General features: G+C 37.0%; 1 protein-coding gene across 1 annotated transcript; it reads right to left on the minus strand.

Moving 5' to 3' along the window:
• Positions 1-13,871: 13,871 nt before the first annotated feature.
• LOC149802309 (uncharacterized) lies at positions 13,872-16,285 on the minus strand. Its single transcript, XM_089956916.1, has 2 exons — positions 16,097-16,285; positions 13,872-14,639 (listed from the first exon to the last, which is right to left on the minus strand). The coding sequence occupies exons 1-2, from the start codon at positions 16,283-16,285 to the stop codon at positions 13,872-13,874; spliced, it is 957 nt and encodes a 318-aa protein (XP_089813042.1).
• Positions 16,286-18,151: the final 1,866 nt, after the last annotated feature.

The following is an 18,151-nucleotide window of genomic DNA, read 5'->3' on the forward strand; positions in this document are numbered from 1 at the left end:
AGGTTTTGCAAACAGGGATCGTTCCTTTTAGTGACGTATTGGCCCTGACAGATTACTCAACAAATTGGCATTGAGTGGAATAAATGTTGTCATATAAGGTGCATACGTGAAGCAATGTCAGATTTTTGTATGCAATGGGCATTGTTTTATCACGCTTATATAACGGGGAATGGACGGGGGGAGGGGGTATCAATTCTTGTAAAGACAGTAGGGCATCTATGTTGGTAATCTATAAAAAAAGATGCTTGTTTTTTATTGGTTCTCCTTTCACTCAGGGTATAAAACCTGTTCCTAAATATTAAAATGCTTCACTTGTTTAACAAGGTTCACTACTGCTAGAGAGACAAACCTCAAGCAGTACTCGTTCTATTTTAATCCAGTCCTTCCCAAACTACATTAGCCCATCAATAAGGTCCTTCTGTTGGTCTGGTACATTTGCGAAAGCGTCGTTTTGGAAGGTTTAAACTAGAATGCTCTCAACAATTAAATTTTTTTGATTCCCTATTTTGGTTACCTCTTCAAAATGTTCTTTCCAGTTGAAATCTTTGTGAATACTCAAACCGAGGTATCACTGATATTTAATGGTACTGTACAGAACCGAAGCAACAACACACGTTATTGTTTTAAACTCTACGTACTGTTGCTTTGGAAACCAGTCCCACCCACCCCCCAAAAAGAAAAACAACACATTGACAAGCCCAATATAACTTTTCAAACTCAACACAATTACAGTTATAATACCAAACTATGTTAAATTTATTATCACATAAATAGGCTATCTCGATTTTTATACCGTTTGGCTAGTAGACCGCCACTTTACATTGTGCAAATATTCAAGGTCAGATGTTTAAAAGATAGCCAAGGATTCTGAATCAGCAGTGGGCAGGCGAAACTATCATTGAAATATGACCCGGTTCCTCTGGAAGTTCTGTGTTTTATATAGAGATATCTGATTTTCCCAACGGTTGTATTTGCTTTAAGATTTTGTTTGCAGCGCTCGAAAGAGACAGTGTACAGTTGATCTGATAATTCTCTCTGTAGACGATGGCTTTACTCATAAAACTGAATAACTAATGTAGTTTTTCGTCATTTATTATTTATTGGATTGCAGTTAGACACTATTTTATGGAAATTGATGATTTCTAATGCATTATTTCCACAGAAGTGAACTCTTGACTTCAGAATTAACAAGAGACGTAAGTGTTTTACTTAAGAGTTTAAAATTATTGCATAACGGTACTCGTTGGACATCAATAAATGATAATGAACCTGCAAAAATAGCAAATGACTAGGACTGCCTATGAAAATAAAATGGATCGCACTTGAAAAGTAACTTTTGACGAAAACGATTATTAATGTTCTTTTATAGGTCTGGTACTCATGCTTCTACGAAATATATGAACAAAATAAAACATTTTACAGCTTTTTGGTGAAAAGTGAAAGCGTGTCTGGTATTTCAGATTTCGGTGTGTATAAAGCTGTATAGAGTCTTGTAGTAAATTCGCCTGCACCATGCTTCGTACCTATGTAATACATAGGTAATACTTTTGGGACATATACATATATATATATATATATATATATATATATATATATATATATATATATATATATATATATATATATATATAAACAAAGAGACACATACATACATACATACATACATACATACATGTGTGTGTGTGTGTGATTTAGATTTTTCACGTAGCTTTAACAATTTTTCAGTCATATCGCGACGATGTCTATAGTGTGGCAGCTTAAAGTCATGTTTAGCGCTGGGGCATCATGCCGCAGACATGTGGTATGATGTCCCACCCAGTCACATTATCCTGACACCAGGCCGACCAGTGCTAACACTAACCTCATAATGCTGAGCGCCAAGCGAGGCAGTTGTTAGTACCATTTTTGTAAGTCTTTGGTATGACTCGGCCGGGGATCGAACCCACGACATCCCGTATCCGAGGCGGAAACAGACAGACACACATACATACATACATACATACATACATACATACATACATACATACATACATACATACATACATAAACACACACAGACACACACATATGTACATACATGAAGATATACATACATACATAAATACAGACTTACATAAAAACACAAAAGCACATACATACATACATACACACATACATACATACATACATACATACATACATACATACATACATACATACATACATGCATATAGATATTTAATTTAATTTATATTTGATTTAATTTTTGTTTGATTTGATTTTATTGTTAGTGGGTCTTGGAATCTTTTTTTTTTTTTTTACATGTCAATGTAATGTAATTTTGTTTACTAGGAATTTGATATTTTCCAGAAAATTCAGTTTGACCTGAGTTTTACCTTAGATGCATAATAATAGAAACACTCGTTTCTATTTTTGACTTAGTTCCTAGCTTTGATATAGGGTAAAGTAAACAACTTTTTCTCGGAGTAAAATGATTGGTTCTTATCAAGGACATGTAGGAGCTATGTGACTTTTACATGTAAACATGATCACGTCATCTTCTATTTCGCAATTAGGCATTTTCGAAAGTGCGAAATACTTAGTATTAATAGTGATGTTTAGAGACAGAGAGGGGAGTCCGGGCTTTAAATACTTGATGTCAAGTTGTTTTCTTCTGTTGTGACCAGTATTGAAGACTTTTAGGTTTTTAGTTATATGTTAATTTGTCTTCAGATTATTTGGACTCTAGAAGATTAATTCGTTTCTCTGGAAATATTATTGCATTCATACAGAACTCTTGAATAAGGACATTTCTTGAAAATTTGATTTCGATTTCCATGACCGGAGGATTAACTATTATGTTTCTATTAGGAACTGTAGACGTCAACACAGTGCAGGTTACATCGTACGTCATTGCCTTCCATCTTGGATTCTTCGTCGGGACTAGAACTTGGAATTATTAGTACATTTTAATATTAGGACTTCAAATGTTTTATTTGTGGATTATTGTTGTATTAGTTTTGGAATTGATTCTGGAAACTGTAAGTTCCCATATTTTTTCATTTTACTGTATTTTTGCAGGTGAAAAAATTATTCCTTATATTTTTCAAAGCTTGTTGTTATCACTTCTTCATGTTTTACTGTTTATTCGAACCTAAACACGTAACAAGAATTGGTGGCTCGTCCGGGATTATTTTTAATTTTTGATAGAATATTTCAGAAAACTTTGTATTTTTAAATTTCAATTCCTCTAGGTTTTTGAAATCTTTATTGAAATCGGCAGCTTTTTCTAAAATGTCATTAAAAATAGAAATTTTTCTTTCAAATCCTCCCCAGGAACAATTAGTTCTTTTCAAAGAAGATGAATTAATGCAACTTGCCAGAAAATACGAGCTTTCTGATGTAAAGGCTTCCTTAACGAAACAAGAAAAAAGAAATATTTTAGTTCAGCATTTAGTAGAAAAGAATGTTTTGGATAAAAATGCTTTGGTTTCTATCAGTAAGTCTGTATCCGACTCTGACATAAAAATGAAGGAATTAGAATTAAAATACAAGATGGAATTATCGTTAAGGAAGCTAGAACTTCAGAAAGAGGAAAGAGAGAAAGATAGTTACAAGAAAACAAATGCAGTTGCAATATGAGAAAGAGGAGAGAGAGAGAGAGAGAGAGAGAGAGACAAATGCAGTTAAAAGCGGAAGAAAAAGAGAAATAAGACAAATGCAATTACAAAAAGAACAAATGCAAAAGGAAGATCGAGAGAAAGAGGGGGGAATATCAATTTAGAATAAACGAAATAGAGCTGGCAAGCGAAGACCATACTCATATTTCAAATACAAATTTAAGTTTTGATCTTCCAAATAACATTAGATTAGTGCCCCCTTTCAGGAAAAAGAAGTAGACGAATATTTTCCTTATTGTGAAAAAGTTGCTGAAAATTTAAAATGGCCATTGGAGCATTGGACTAAATTATTATAATGTGTAATTACAGGTAAGGCTAATGATATTTACATAAGTATATATACACGCATACATGCATAGAAAGGTCGTGGGTTCAATAATATTCGCCCACGCCAGGTCTGGTCGGCCGCCTCATTGTGTTCTTGGGAAAGGCGTTTGGTCCCATTTCTAGGCATGATATAGCCGATAATGATTTTCAAGTGTCATTAACACCAACAATACCAACAAAACGTACTTGCAATACTATTGATTTTTCGTGTTGTTCTAGACTTTTCTCTGTTTGTTATTGCTGTTGTTCTATTGGGTGTGTAGGGATATATCTTGATTATAGGTACTTTATAACACAGCAACACAAATAAGATTTGGTTTTGGTTATAGATACTTTACATCACAGAGGCAGAAGTAAGATTTGGTTTTGGTTATAGGTACTTTACATCACAGAGGCAGAAGTAAGATTCGGTTTTGGTTATAGATACTTTACATCACAGAGGCAGAAGTAAGATTTGGTTTTGGTTATAGGTACTTTACAGCACAGCAAGACAAGTAAGATTTGGTTTTGGGTAAAGGTACTTTATAACACAGCAACATAAAAAAGATTTGCTTTTGATTATAGGTACTTTAAAGCACAGCAACACAATTATAATTTGCATTTGGTTATATGTACTTTACTACACAGAAACACAAGTAAGGTTTGATTTGGTTATATGTACTTCACAGCACAGCAACGCATCGAAGATTCGGTTTTGGTTATAGGTACTTTACATCACAGAGGCAGAAGTAAGATTCGGTTTTGGTTATAGGTACTTTACATCACAGAGGCAGAAGTAAGATTCGGTTTTGGTTATAGATACTTTACATCACAGAGGCAGAAGTAAGATTTGGTTTTGGTTATAGGTACTTTACAGCACAGCAACACAAGTAAGATTTGGTTTTGGGTAGGTACTTTACAACACAGCAACACAAGTAAGAAATCGGTTTTGGTTATAGGTACCTTACAACACCGCAATACAAGTAAGAATTGGTTTTGGGTAAAGGTACTTTACAGCACAGCAACATAGAAAAGATTTGCTTTTGATTATAGGTACTTTAAAGCACAGCAACACAATTATGATTTGCATTTGGTTATATGTACTTTACAACACAGAAACACAAGTAAGGTTTGATTTTGGTTATATGTACTTTACAGCAGAGCAACGCATCGAAGATTCGGTTTTGGTTATGGATACTTTACATCACAGAGGCAGAAGTAATATTTGGTTTTGGTTATAGGTACTTTACAACACAGCAACACAATACGATTTGATTTTGGTTATAGGTACTTTACAGCACAACAACACAAGTAAGATTTGATTTTTGATATGGGTATTTTACAAGACATCAACACAAGTTAGAATTGGTTTTGGTTATTGGTACTTTAGAACACAGCAAAACAAGTAATGCATGGTTTTGTTTATATGTACGTTACAGCACAGAAACACAAGGAAGATTCGGTTTTGGATATAGGTACGTAAAACAACAGCAACACAAGTAAGATTCGGTAATAGGTAATTTACAGCACAGAAACACAAGTATGATTTGGTTTCGGTTAGGTAATTTACAGCACAGAAACACAAGTATGATTTGGTTTCGGTTAGGTAATTTACAGCACGGAAACACAAGTAAGATTTGGTCTCGGTTAGGTAATTTACAGCACAGACAGTGTACTTGCCGACTTTACTTTAATTTACTTTACGTTACCTTACGTTACGTTATGGTACGTTACGTTACTTTACTTTATTTTCCTTTACTTTACATTACATTACATTACATTACATTACTTTACTTTACTTTACTTTACTTTACTTTATTACACAATTATTTGCTGATACAACAAAATAATATAATCTGGGAAACCAGACAATATCGACATCTGCGGTGTATCCCTGGAAGATGGACTTTTATTTAGCTGAGTTAGCGCAATGTTGTAATATGTCGTTAAACACCGAATGTACCAAGAAACAAGAAAATGCACCGAGAAACCCAAATCCCTTTCTCTATAACAAATAGCTATGTTAGACACTTGCATTCTCTGAGAGCATAAACGTGGAACAGTTTTGCGTCTGGCAGAAATCTTTGTTGCATTATGTGTACCGAGAGAATGGAAAATTTAATGTTTCGTAACATAATCAAAAGAAATGCAGAGGGTTTCTGCAGTACGTTATAGAAAACTTAGGCAATAATTATTATGCGATTTCTGAACATCTAAATGATTCTTAAATCGTATTTTGTGAAATTGTTTCTTAGGCACGTATACACGGCAACTGAGAAATTTATTTAACGGGATGGAACATTTCAATGTGATTATTAATACACTAATTAAGGATTTTAAACTTTGTACCAGAACGCTAACGTCATTGGCATCTTGTTTGATTGTTGTTGTTGTAGGGTTTAACGCCATTTTTCAGCACAAGATAGGCTATACATGGCGGTCAGTATTAATGGTGGAGGAAGAACCCGAAAAAAAAAAAAAACCGGAAAGAACCACCGACCCACGAGAAGCTCCACGAGAAGCTCTTGTTTGATTCTCAGTTAAATAGCTATAACAATATTATTTAAGTAAGACGTGACACAAGAGACGGTCTGTATTTCGCAAATGAAGTGTGCCTATTCAAAAACATGTGTAACACTGAATAAGTTATTAGCAAAATATCTTTCTATTAGGTACGCTGACTTTGCAGTGTTTGTTCACATTTTAAATAATAATTTAAAATAATCAAGGAGTTAATATATTATCTTTTAAAAACTTTCCAAGTTAGCATACTTACCATTTCAGTATTTGTGTTCTTTGAAGTCAATGCTAGAACGCATTTGTATAAGCTATGATACAATTATTTAGTGGAACTAGTGAACGAGATTCTTATAACTTGTATCAAATGACAGATAATTAATGGATGATATGCAAGTGGCTGTTATTTGAGTTTCATCGATTTTGTTCTTAATATCCCTGAATATAGGAGAAAACTGAACTTGTGAATGTCGTGTCAGGACAAGCGGAATGATCTTCGAGTGTCATCGGAAGTGAAATTTCGCATGAGTTGTATGTAAACAAAGACTTTGCAAGTTATCTTTGGCAATTAAACATGGCTTAAATACCGTAAATAAAATGACGCAGTTCCGTACAAGTAGTATTAATACTGGAAATAAAATGCAATTCGGTACCAGCAGTATTAACACTGGAAATAAAAGATTGCACTTAGGTAAAAGCAGGATTAACACTGGAACAAAATGATGCAGTTCCGTACAAGTAGCGTTAATACTTGCTGGAAATAAAATGTTGCAGTTCGGTACAAATATGATTAAAACTGAAAATAAAATGATTTAGTTACGTGCAAGCAGTATTAATATTGGGAAAAAATTATGCCTTTCGGTACAAGTAGAAATAATACTGGAAATAAAATGATGCAGTTCCGTACAAGTAGTATTAATACTGGAAATAAAATGTTACAGTTCGGTACAAGTATTATTAACACTGGAAATAAAATGATGCAGTTCCGTACAAATAGTATTAATATTGGAAAAGTGATGCAATTCGGTACAAGTAGAGTTAATATTGGAAATGAAAAGATTCAGTTTGGAAGAAGTAGTATTAATACTGTAAATAAATAATGTAGTTTAGTATAAATATTATTAACACTGGAAACAAAATGATGCAGTTCCGTACAAGTAGTATTAATATTTGAAAATAACAGTACTATTCGGGTCGCATGATTAAAAATGACTTTGTCTATCTATGAGGTGACATCACGTTATTAGAAAATTATTCCTACGTATATCTTTGTGAATTTAGCATTTCTGTTTGTCATTATGAGGCTCTATGTGAATTGTGTGTGTGTGTGTGTGTGTGTGAGAGAGAGAGAGAGAGAGAGAGAGAGAGAGAGAGATTTGGATTTGACTTTTTACGTAACTTTAACACATTTTCAGTCATATCGCTACGATGACTGCTGTGTGACAGTTTATAGCGATGTCTAGCACTGAGGCATCATGCAGCAGACACTAGCATCATGTCCCACAAAGTCACATTTTCCTGACATCAGGTTGACCAGTCCTAGCACTATCCTCTTAATGCTGAGCGCCAAGCGAGGCAGCTGTTAGTACCATTTTTATAAGTTTTTGATATGACATGGCCGGGGATCGAACCTGCGACTTCCCGCATCCAAGGCGAACCCTTTAACCACTAAGCCGCCGGAGCGGTAATTTATGTGAATTGAACATTAGTGCTTGGGTCATAATGGCGGTTTAATAAAATTTGATATTACTGATGTCACTGCGGTGATCTATAAATATTTATCAGTATGGGTCATTAATGCATTCCGTGGAACATTAACGTTATGTATTTGGTTTTAGATTTATATTTGAATTGAATCTAGTGTGGGGCTCCATGACAACTGAACATGGATACACAAACACATATCTAACACTCTTAGAACTGTGCAAGATCACACACTCCGTTTTTGTTTTTATGCCAGCTAAATTTGACTTAAGAAACGTTTTTCCAAATATGTTGAAGACGCTTCTAAAATAGACATAAAGCTGCTCCTCCTTTGCTACTGTGAGAAATGTGGCACAGTCCAAAAAATCAGTACAAACAGAATACGCAAGTTACAATGATTAATTAAAGCTATGATGTCCCGACAACAAAATGAAATGTGAATCGGTATCAACAACGGCCGTTTCAAATCAGTATGTACGTTACACTTATGTTATCCCAAATGATATTATCGGAGTCATTATCATTGTTTAAGGACTCGTCAAACTGGAAAATATTAAATAATTGATAATGCTGCTTAGGTACGTGAAGGACTCCGTTAGCCAGAAATTGCAAGGTACAATAGTTTGTTAAACCAAAGCTAGAACACTGTTGCCAGAAACCGAGCATGCAAATGATCTCAAAGTAATGCTTAACACATTATGTGAATTCAGTGAATTTTAGAAAAATGGTGAAAAAGACAATTCTTTTGACCCAGAAGAAAGAAGTCCTCGTCCATCGAGGAGTTTCTTCCGATGCTGATGGCAGGAATATTGGCTGAAACTGATAAGATGCTCTCTTATTGCGAGAGATAGCTGAGTCTGCTTTATATGGAGATCAGAATGTTTTCTGGAATAACATCAATATACTAAACCTTACTTTGTGGAAGGACAAAACTTAATGATGCTACCTTACAAAGAGTGGATGGACAAGAGTTACAATCTTTGATGGATCGGTAGGAATCGTTAGTAATTGAAAAGTAACGACAGCGACTATTATTGCGATATCTTCAAACATTGCACATAATCATCCAAAACGAAATTGAAGTACGTAAGAAATGTGTAGATCACAGCAATATTGATCGTCTTTATTAGACCATCTAGCTGAAAATACCGGAAAAAGTCCTCACTGGAAAGAATAAAGCACATTTTTGTCAAAGGGTATTTAACCAACTCGACGAAATAATGTTCTCGTGTGATGGGACATGTCCATGAACGTCATGTACCTGTTAGTAAATTGGATGATATCAACTTTGAATCTTTTAAAGAAACGTTTTGCTAGCCCGAGTTACTATGTGTGACTAAGAAATACAAAGACGTATACGATATCAGAGACATCCTCGGCCAAGACATCGATTATAAACGATAATAATCCAGCCATTAAAACGTCGTTAAATCTTATATCAATCTCACAAGAATAGAAATGTCATTACAGAAGCCTCAGAAACAACTGCAGCAACTAAAAAGGCCAAACAAACCTAAACAAAACAGCAACATTTGGTCTGGTGTGGAAAAGTGTCCCGGGAAAACGAATCGCCTCCTACATGTCAGATGGTTATGGTGTGTTGTGTGAAAGTGGCTGCTTCCAGAAACTTAATATTCGACATGGTGTTAAACAAATGTGGACCGTTTGACTCAACCGTTGAACTGCTTATCTTCGAAGTCTAATTCGCATATATAGTAACGGTAGCTATATTAGTTTGAAAAGTATTTCATATAAATCAGGCGACTCGGAAGACATAAAAATGACCGAAATGTGAATAATCAATTGTATTCGACTTTACCCACCTAACTACAGTTTTATAGATGCGTTTCCCACCAAAACCTGCATGTTCTTTCACAGCAAACTTATCCCAGTTCATTCAGCCATGTCACGAAGCCTGTTGAGATGTAGCCTTGCTACGAAACTTTCGTTCAGATAAGATCTTGAATATCACAAGGACTCTAATATGTTTCGTCGTGGAATTACTAAACGAGCATGTACCAGATCAGATGAACAGAGAAATTCATAGCTTTTATGAAAGAGAAACGCCACCAGAAGCCAATTCTAAACTGAAAGTGTACGAAATGAGTCTTCTTGAATTTTCTTGTAATTTTTTAATTTTAGGCTTGACATCGCAATTATAAAGTTTAGAATGTATTTAAAAATCAGCTTGGCCATAACCTATAATATTGCGAATATTGACTTAACGCACAATCTTTCTGTACACAACTGAATCTTGTTTTCTGTTTTGGATGGAAACTTTATCCTCGCTTTGAAAGATGTCCAATACCATATTGTTTCCTACACTCCACTGATTTTAATGATGAACTTTATGTTTGTGTACTCGGATGCAGTAGAATACAATGTTGTGGGAAACACATAAACTCGATTGCTAAGAGTAGTTCATTTAAAGTCGCTTCTGCGATGGCTAATGACGAATAAAGAGGAAATCAGTAATATCAACACTATGAATGTATTTATCTGTCTGTCAGTAAAGCGTATTTCGACAGTGTACCGAACTAGACAAGATACTGTTTTCGCCAAAGGAAAAGTCGTAGCTAACACACAATATTTGTAAAAGGATCCTCGAGTGTCTTGAAACTCATGTAACCCGTTTACCGAAGAGTAGCTCAACGACGAGGAAGCGGTTTGGATAGCCGGTCATGAAACATTTAGTATATCAAAGACGACAAGTCTTAAAACGTCACACCGTGTCAAAAGAAATTTTTTCATCCAAAATGTGATTGTCGATTGGGCGTTACTGAGTGCAGTGATAAATGTTCTGCTCCAAAATAGGAAAGGGCAGTCCTCATCATACATTCGTCGATACAGTTGATTAAACACCCATTCAGAAATGCGAATAATGTAAGAAGAGACGTAGATGAACACTAAGACGACCATGGACCAGTAAGAAGAAGATAAATATAACAATACAATTACTAAATTAAACAGCATCGACGATGCACCAAAATTCTTGTTACTGTTCCATGCCGTGCCACCCATAATGATAAAGAATCCCAGTGGGTGGTTATGGTACAAAACCCAAGAGGTTACAGCTTGTGGGAATTCCATTTCACACCAGATCACTGAAGTGACGTTGGACATTGGACTTGTTCACCCGTTAAAATGTGCAAATTCAGTTTTCAAAAGCGCTCGACAACATGGACAACATGGAGAACACGTTCTTGTTAGTCGCAGTCGACAACATCATCGAAATCAACTACCTGACAACAGTGGTCCTGGATTCCTACAAGATCGCTTATGGAAGACGTGATCATTGAAAGAAACGATCAAAACCATCAACCAAACCAAAACGTCAGTGATAGAAGGAGGATACAAATGGAGAAGGAGAGGATTCGTTATTGTTGCAATGAGCGGACATGACCAGTTTTCGATGATAAATATGTTATTATTTTGAGATATATTGGACTCTCGACGAATAAAAGACAAACCTAAGCGAGGCGAATGACTTGTTACAAAATCTCTGTTTTATCTCACTGACAGTTAGAAAAATAAGTCAAATTTGTTGAAAGTAGCACCTATCATTACCTACAAGCTATATTGTCTAAGAAAGAATACTCAGGAACTCCATTACCTACTCAGAAACCGTTCTTTCATGACACATTTGTTTCTTGTTATATGCTCCAAATGTGAATTTTGTTCATTAAGCATTCATGGTTTTCAGACCTAAGTCATTAATTAACAAGGACGTCACTTATCGACCAGGAAAGCAGTGACTAAATGTGTACCATCAGAACGAAGAGATGCTGAAATATTTGAATTAACATATGGATTACCACCGATTGAGAAATATATAATAGTTTTTGTTAGAAGAAATGTTGTTTCTTCCCATCTTAATAATGCGAAATTCCGAATATATATATATATATATATATATATATATATATATATATATATATATATATATATATATATATATATATATATATATATATATATATATATATATATATATATATATATATATATATATATATATAGTGTACTTATTGAAGCTTATAAGCAGATATAAATAAGTCAGAAAATAGAATTTGTACATATAATCAAACATATATATGGCAAATAACAGTCCTTTCAAGTGCACTGGATCCAGCAAGGGATCATGTGTGTAAGGGATTGATTAAGATAAATGCAACAATCTGACAACGGACAATGTTAAGCTAGTATCTAACTTGCGTGGGCGATTTTGACTCTTAATGAGTCTTTTTCAAAGGCAATTAAATAAAACAGAAAAACCGATGTGTTTGCAAATTTTAAACGACTATTTCTACAGGAATTATGAAAAATGAAGGGTTTGATAATTTTGTTTATATATATATATATATATAATTCACTCTGTGGTCTTTAAAGAAGAGAGAAGCAAGAAGTTTTGCAAAAATGTGATAAAATGAACTTAATGTGTTGTGATTTAAATTCCAAATAATTTTAGAATTACAGACAAACGTCCTAATGATTAAAGATTTGAATAAACTGTAGCTTGAATCCAAATTAAATTGAACGTTGAAAGTGGTCCGTATTATGGTGATATGCCAACAGTCTTTTGTTGGATCACAATAATGCAATCAAAGAATTAATCGCCATTTAAAATTTCTTTAAAAATTCCAGTCTCTATTTCCATCAAATTTTTTTAATGAACACATTAGCCCATATTAATATTAATTTCTGGTCACAACAATAATACAACTGATTCTGCTAAGAACACAATGCACGAATAAATACATTTTCCAGTAACAAGATTGTATAATCCTCTTCCTGACCTCAGGTCACAATTAGCATTTTATAAAGAAAATAAACTATTACCTTATGAAAAGCTTTCTTCTGGAAGGTTCATAATGCATAAAAATAAAATCTTTGTTATATTACTAACATTATAATATAAAATTTTGTATACAAAAGGTAGACCTGGTAACTATTGGGAATTACAAATGTCTTAAAATCAGATTGAAATAAACGTGTTATTTCGAAACCCAAATCAATGAATCTGGACAGTTAGAAAATGAACTTGAATTTTAGACAAGGTCGAGTCAAAAATACAATGTCATATTATCCATAGCATGAAATAACGAAACAAAAACAAACAAACAATGCGAATCATATATAGATAATGATATATATACCTTGAAGCATCTTTACCTATACATTCGAACAGACAGGTGCCATTTAAAACTCGTCACAAGGTTGACTAACCTCATATTAAGACCGGTTATTTAGAAGAAATATCTATCTATCTATCGATCTATCTATTGATATGTCTATCTATCGATCTCTATATACATCTATCTATCTATATATTTATCTATCTGTATATTAGTTAGTTATGTCCGTCACCCCTGCCGGGGTATGGGCCGCCCACAAAAGCTCGCCATAGGCTTCCGTCTTGTGCCATCGCCTAGAGCTGACTCCAGTTGTGACCCATCTTAGTGATGTCCGCCTCGAAGACGCGTCGCCAGGTGTTTGTTGGTCGGCCCCTTCTCCACTTGCCACCTCAATGCTTGTGTGGTAAAGTTAGTTGTCGGCTTATCTAAGGGTGTCCTATCCAACCCCACCTTCTCCTCTTGAACCCGTCCTCTACAGGCAGCTGGGAGGTTCTCTGCCACATGTTGGTACTGCTAATGGTGTCTGGCCAGCGGATCTTGAGATTTCTTCTTAAGGCGCTGTTGATGAAGGTCTGAACTCCTTTACGTGCGACTTGATGGTTCTCCAGGTCTCTGCTCCATACAGTAGGACTGACTTCACGTTGGAGATGAACAGTCTGATTTTGGTAGTCAATGCAATTTCTTTGGAGTTCCAGATGTTCTTGAGCTGTATGAAAACTGCTCTCGCCTCTCCGTTCCTTGCCTTGACGTCTGCGTCTGTGCTACCCTGCTGGTTGATAATGCTGCCTAGGCATGTGAAGGACTCCGCCTCCTCCAGGGGACGTCCCTGCAGTGTGACTGGGTTGTTATTTACATAATTGATCTTGAGAATCTTGGTATTGTGTTTACAGATGTTGAGGCCAACCTGTGCTGATATCGCTGCCAGTATGTCGGCCTTGTCCTGCATTTGCTGCTGACTATGGGACAAGAGCGCTAGGTCACGGGCAAAGTTTAGATCCTCAAGTTGACTCCACAATGTGCATTGGATCATAATTCTCCACCCATAGGTGAACGTCTTCATAATCCAGTCGATGGCGAGAAGGAAGAGAAATGGCGATATCAAGCAGCCTTGCCACACTCCAGTCCGCACTAGGAGGCTGTCTGTGTGCTTTTCTGCATGAATGACTCTGCAGGACATTCCGTTATAAGTGTTCGTGATCAGGTTCACCACATCTTCGTTCTGAGACAGATCCTTGAGCAGTCCCATGAGTGGAATGGATCCCTTTATGTGGTCTTTGTGGACTTTAAGAAGGCCTTCGACAGCCAGCACCGAGGCTCTCTGTGGAAGATCCTACGACACTACGGCATCCCCCCAGAAACTTGTCAACGTCATCAGGTCCCTGTACGAGAACTTTGAGTGCAGAGTCATCCACAACAACCTACTCACTGAACCTTTCAAGGTGGAAACCGGAGTGAAGCAAAAATGCATTCTCTCGCCGATCTTCTTCTCACTGGCCATTGACTGGATCATGCGCCGCACCACAGAAGACAGGAGGCAAGGAATATAGTGGACGCTGACCTCAATGCTGGATGACCATGATTATGCCGACGACATCGGGTTGCTGGCAAGCAGACACCAGGATATCCAACAGAAGACACAACAGTTGGTACAGACAGCAAGCACCATAGGTCTTCGAGTCAATATAGGGAAGACACAAGTCTTGAGGAAGAACACTAGAGTGGGCGACCCAATCACCATCAACGACCAGCCTCTGCAAGAAGTAGACGAATTCACGTACCTGGGCAGCAAGATCGCCACGGTTGGAGATTGCACAAGGGAAGTCACCACAAGAATCATCAAGGCCAACCAGGCCTTTGCAATGCTGAAGCCCGTCTGGAGGACAACAAACCTCAGCACCCACACGAAGATCCGTATCTTCAAGAGCAACGTGCTGAGCGTCCTTTTGTACGGGTCCGAGTGTTGGAAGACCACTGCTAACATAGAACGCAAGCTCGAAGTCTTCCAGACCAAGTGCCTGCGACGGATCATGAGGATCTTCTGGCCAAACATGATCACGAACAGAGCAGGCGCAAGCACCATCGCTGAGACCATTGCAACTCATCGATGGAGGTGGCTCGGCCACGTCTGCAGAATGCCCCCTGACTCACTACCAAGGGTGGCACTGAGATGGACTCAACAGGGGAAAAGGAACCGTGGCAGACCCAAAGAGACCTGGCGCCGAACTCAAGACCAGAGGCCTCACCCTGCAGACCGCCCCCATAACAGCAGCCAACAGACCAAAGTGGTGTTCCCTTGCTGTTGCCTCAAGCACCAGACGGCGCAGAGAGGATTGATTGATCAGGTTCACCAGCTTGGCTGGGATGCCATAGTGGATCAGAGGTTTCCAGTGTCTCTAGGTCCACGCTGTCGAATGCCTTCTGATAATCGACAAAGTTGATGTAGAGCGAAGAATTCCACTCCGTTGATTGCTTTACTATGATGCGAAGAGTAGATATTTGGTCCGTACACGATCTGTTCTGCCGGAAGCCTGCTTGCCCATCTAGTAACTGTGGGATGACGGCCTCCTTCATCCTCTCCAAGAGGACCTGGTTGAAGACTTTCCATGGTACTGATAAGAGTGTGATTCCTCTGTGGTTGGAGCAGTTGCTGAGGTCGTCTTTCTTTGGAATCTTGATGAGGTCTCCCTCCTTCCAGTCAGTCGTATTTCTTCTTCCTCCCAGATCTTCTCAAAGAGGGGGTATAGCATTTCCACTGAAGCATCTAGGTCTGTCTACTCTGACGGCTTCTGCTCGGATGTCATCAGGTCCAGCTGCCTTGCCGTTCTTCAGCTGAGTGATGGCTTTCCTGATCTCGTCTCTGGTGGGATTGTCACAGTTTATGGGGAGATCTGGCTGGATTTCTGGGGAATTTAGTGGTGCTGGCCTGTTCAACAGTTCTTCAAAATGTTCTGCCCATCTATTCATTTAGTGTTCTGTACTTGCTATGGTCTTTTCCAGCTTCTTGGTGATGTCGTACAGCTTCTTCATGTTTCCACTTACGACCGCTCCTTCTGCCTCTGCTGCCAGTCCCTTTACGTAGTTTCTCGTGTCTATCTTGATGCTTCTTTTCACTTCTCTGTAGGCGTCAGTGTACTCTTTATGTACCTTTACTTTTTTAGTTCTTGCCCTACTGATATTTACTGCTGATTTCTTCTGTTTCCGCTCCTGAAATTCTACGCAATGGTTTGAAATCCATGCTTTCTGCTGGTGCTTCATGGGGCATAGTACTTCTTGGCATATTAATTTTACTGCCTCCTTAACTTTCTGCCATCTGTTGTTCGCATTGTATTCCTCATCTTCAAGAAGCTCTTGTAGCACTTGGTACTTGTTGTTAAGCATCAGTCTGTATTCTTCTTTAGATTATGCATCTTTCAACAGACTGATGCTATACTTTTCTTTTGTTCACATTCAGTTCTTCTTCAGCTTAAGTTTCAGCCTTGCGACAACTAAGTGGTGGTCAGATGCCACATCTGCTCCCCTCCCATGACACTCAAGTCTTGCAGGGATCTTCTGAGCTTCTTCGCTATGCAGAAGGTTTCGATCTAATTTTCTGTCACATGGTCTGGTGGTATCCATGTGTTCTTGTAGATTCTTTTATGGAAAAAGATGGAACCCCCAATGATCAGGTTGTTCAGTGCACAAAGGTCTGCGAGTCTCTCTCCATTTTTGTTCATCTCGCCCAGGCATTGGATTCCCATGACTTGTTCATATCCTGTGTTGTCTGACCCAAGTTTGGCATTGAAGTCACCAATGATGATATTGATATTTGTGTCTGGGATGTGCTCTATTATGTTCTGTAGACTGTTGTAAAACTGTTCCTTATCTTTTTCTTAGCCGTCATTTGTTGGAGCGTAGACTGTATGACCTTCTTCTTTAGTTTCTCTTTCTTGGTCCTAAACATATTCAGTAAGACCACAACACACTTTCATACATATTTTCTAAATAAGCTCATCTCTAAAAAATAAGTTTGGCGATGTAGTCCATCCAATGCTGTAAAATGAAGTTACATGATGCTAAGAATATATTATTAACTATAAAACAAGAATGATAATATCTTATCGTAATGAGTGGACGTACATATAACTTGCAGCACGAGAAATACAAAATTAACAGTTGTTGTTGTGGGGTTTAACGCCATTGTTCATCACAGTATACGATATACATGGCGGCCAGTATTAATGGTGGAGGAAGAAACCAGTAAATCTCCGGAAAGAACCACCGACCCACGAGAAGCTGCTGGCAAGCTTTCTCACATACCCACATTGGGCGATTCCGAGACTCGAACCCACGCAGACGGAGGTGATATGGCAGTGATCCGTAACGGAGAGACTACTCGACCACTTGGGGCCCCAAAATTAACAGTAAGAAACTACGGATTAAATGAAAATGGATACAATGTAAATATATTTCATATTAAGAAAAAAACATTTATTACATTGTTATGTATATTTGATTTAATTTATATTTGATTTACTTATTTTTTTTAGTTTTATATTTTTTAAATTCCGTTACATGATATTATAATGTAATTTTATTTACTGGATTTGACATTTTCCAGAAATTCAGTTCAGTTTGACCCGACTAATTTTTTCGCAAACACTAATAATAAAAACTTTGTATCTAATGCTGACCTAGTTCCTGACCTTAGTTTAGAATCTTTTAGAGTAAAGTAAACAACCTTTTTCATTCTTTCTTAGTGTAGATTCATAAAGGGAAATCGAGGCCATACTGGGAGTACCTGATGTTAGGCATGTAAATCTTTGACGTTGTTCCAGAAACATGATCATGTGA

This window comes from Sinohyriopsis cumingii, chromosome 4 (assembly GCF_028554795.1).
Source record: "Sinohyriopsis cumingii isolate HCF-2022 chromosome 4, ASM2855479v2, whole genome shotgun sequence".
NCBI lineage: Eukaryota > Metazoa > Mollusca > Bivalvia > Unionida > Unionidae > Sinohyriopsis > Sinohyriopsis cumingii.

Coding starts and splice junctions, on each gene's coding strand:
- LOC149802309 (XM_089956916.1), bottom strand. CDS start 16,285: ATGAATAGATGGGCAGAACATTTTGAAGAACTGTTGAACAGGCCAGCA. Junction 14,640..16,096: donor TCCGAGCAGAAGCCGTCAGA/GTAGACAGACCT, acceptor GATCTTCCACAG/AGAGCCTCGGTGCTGGCTGT.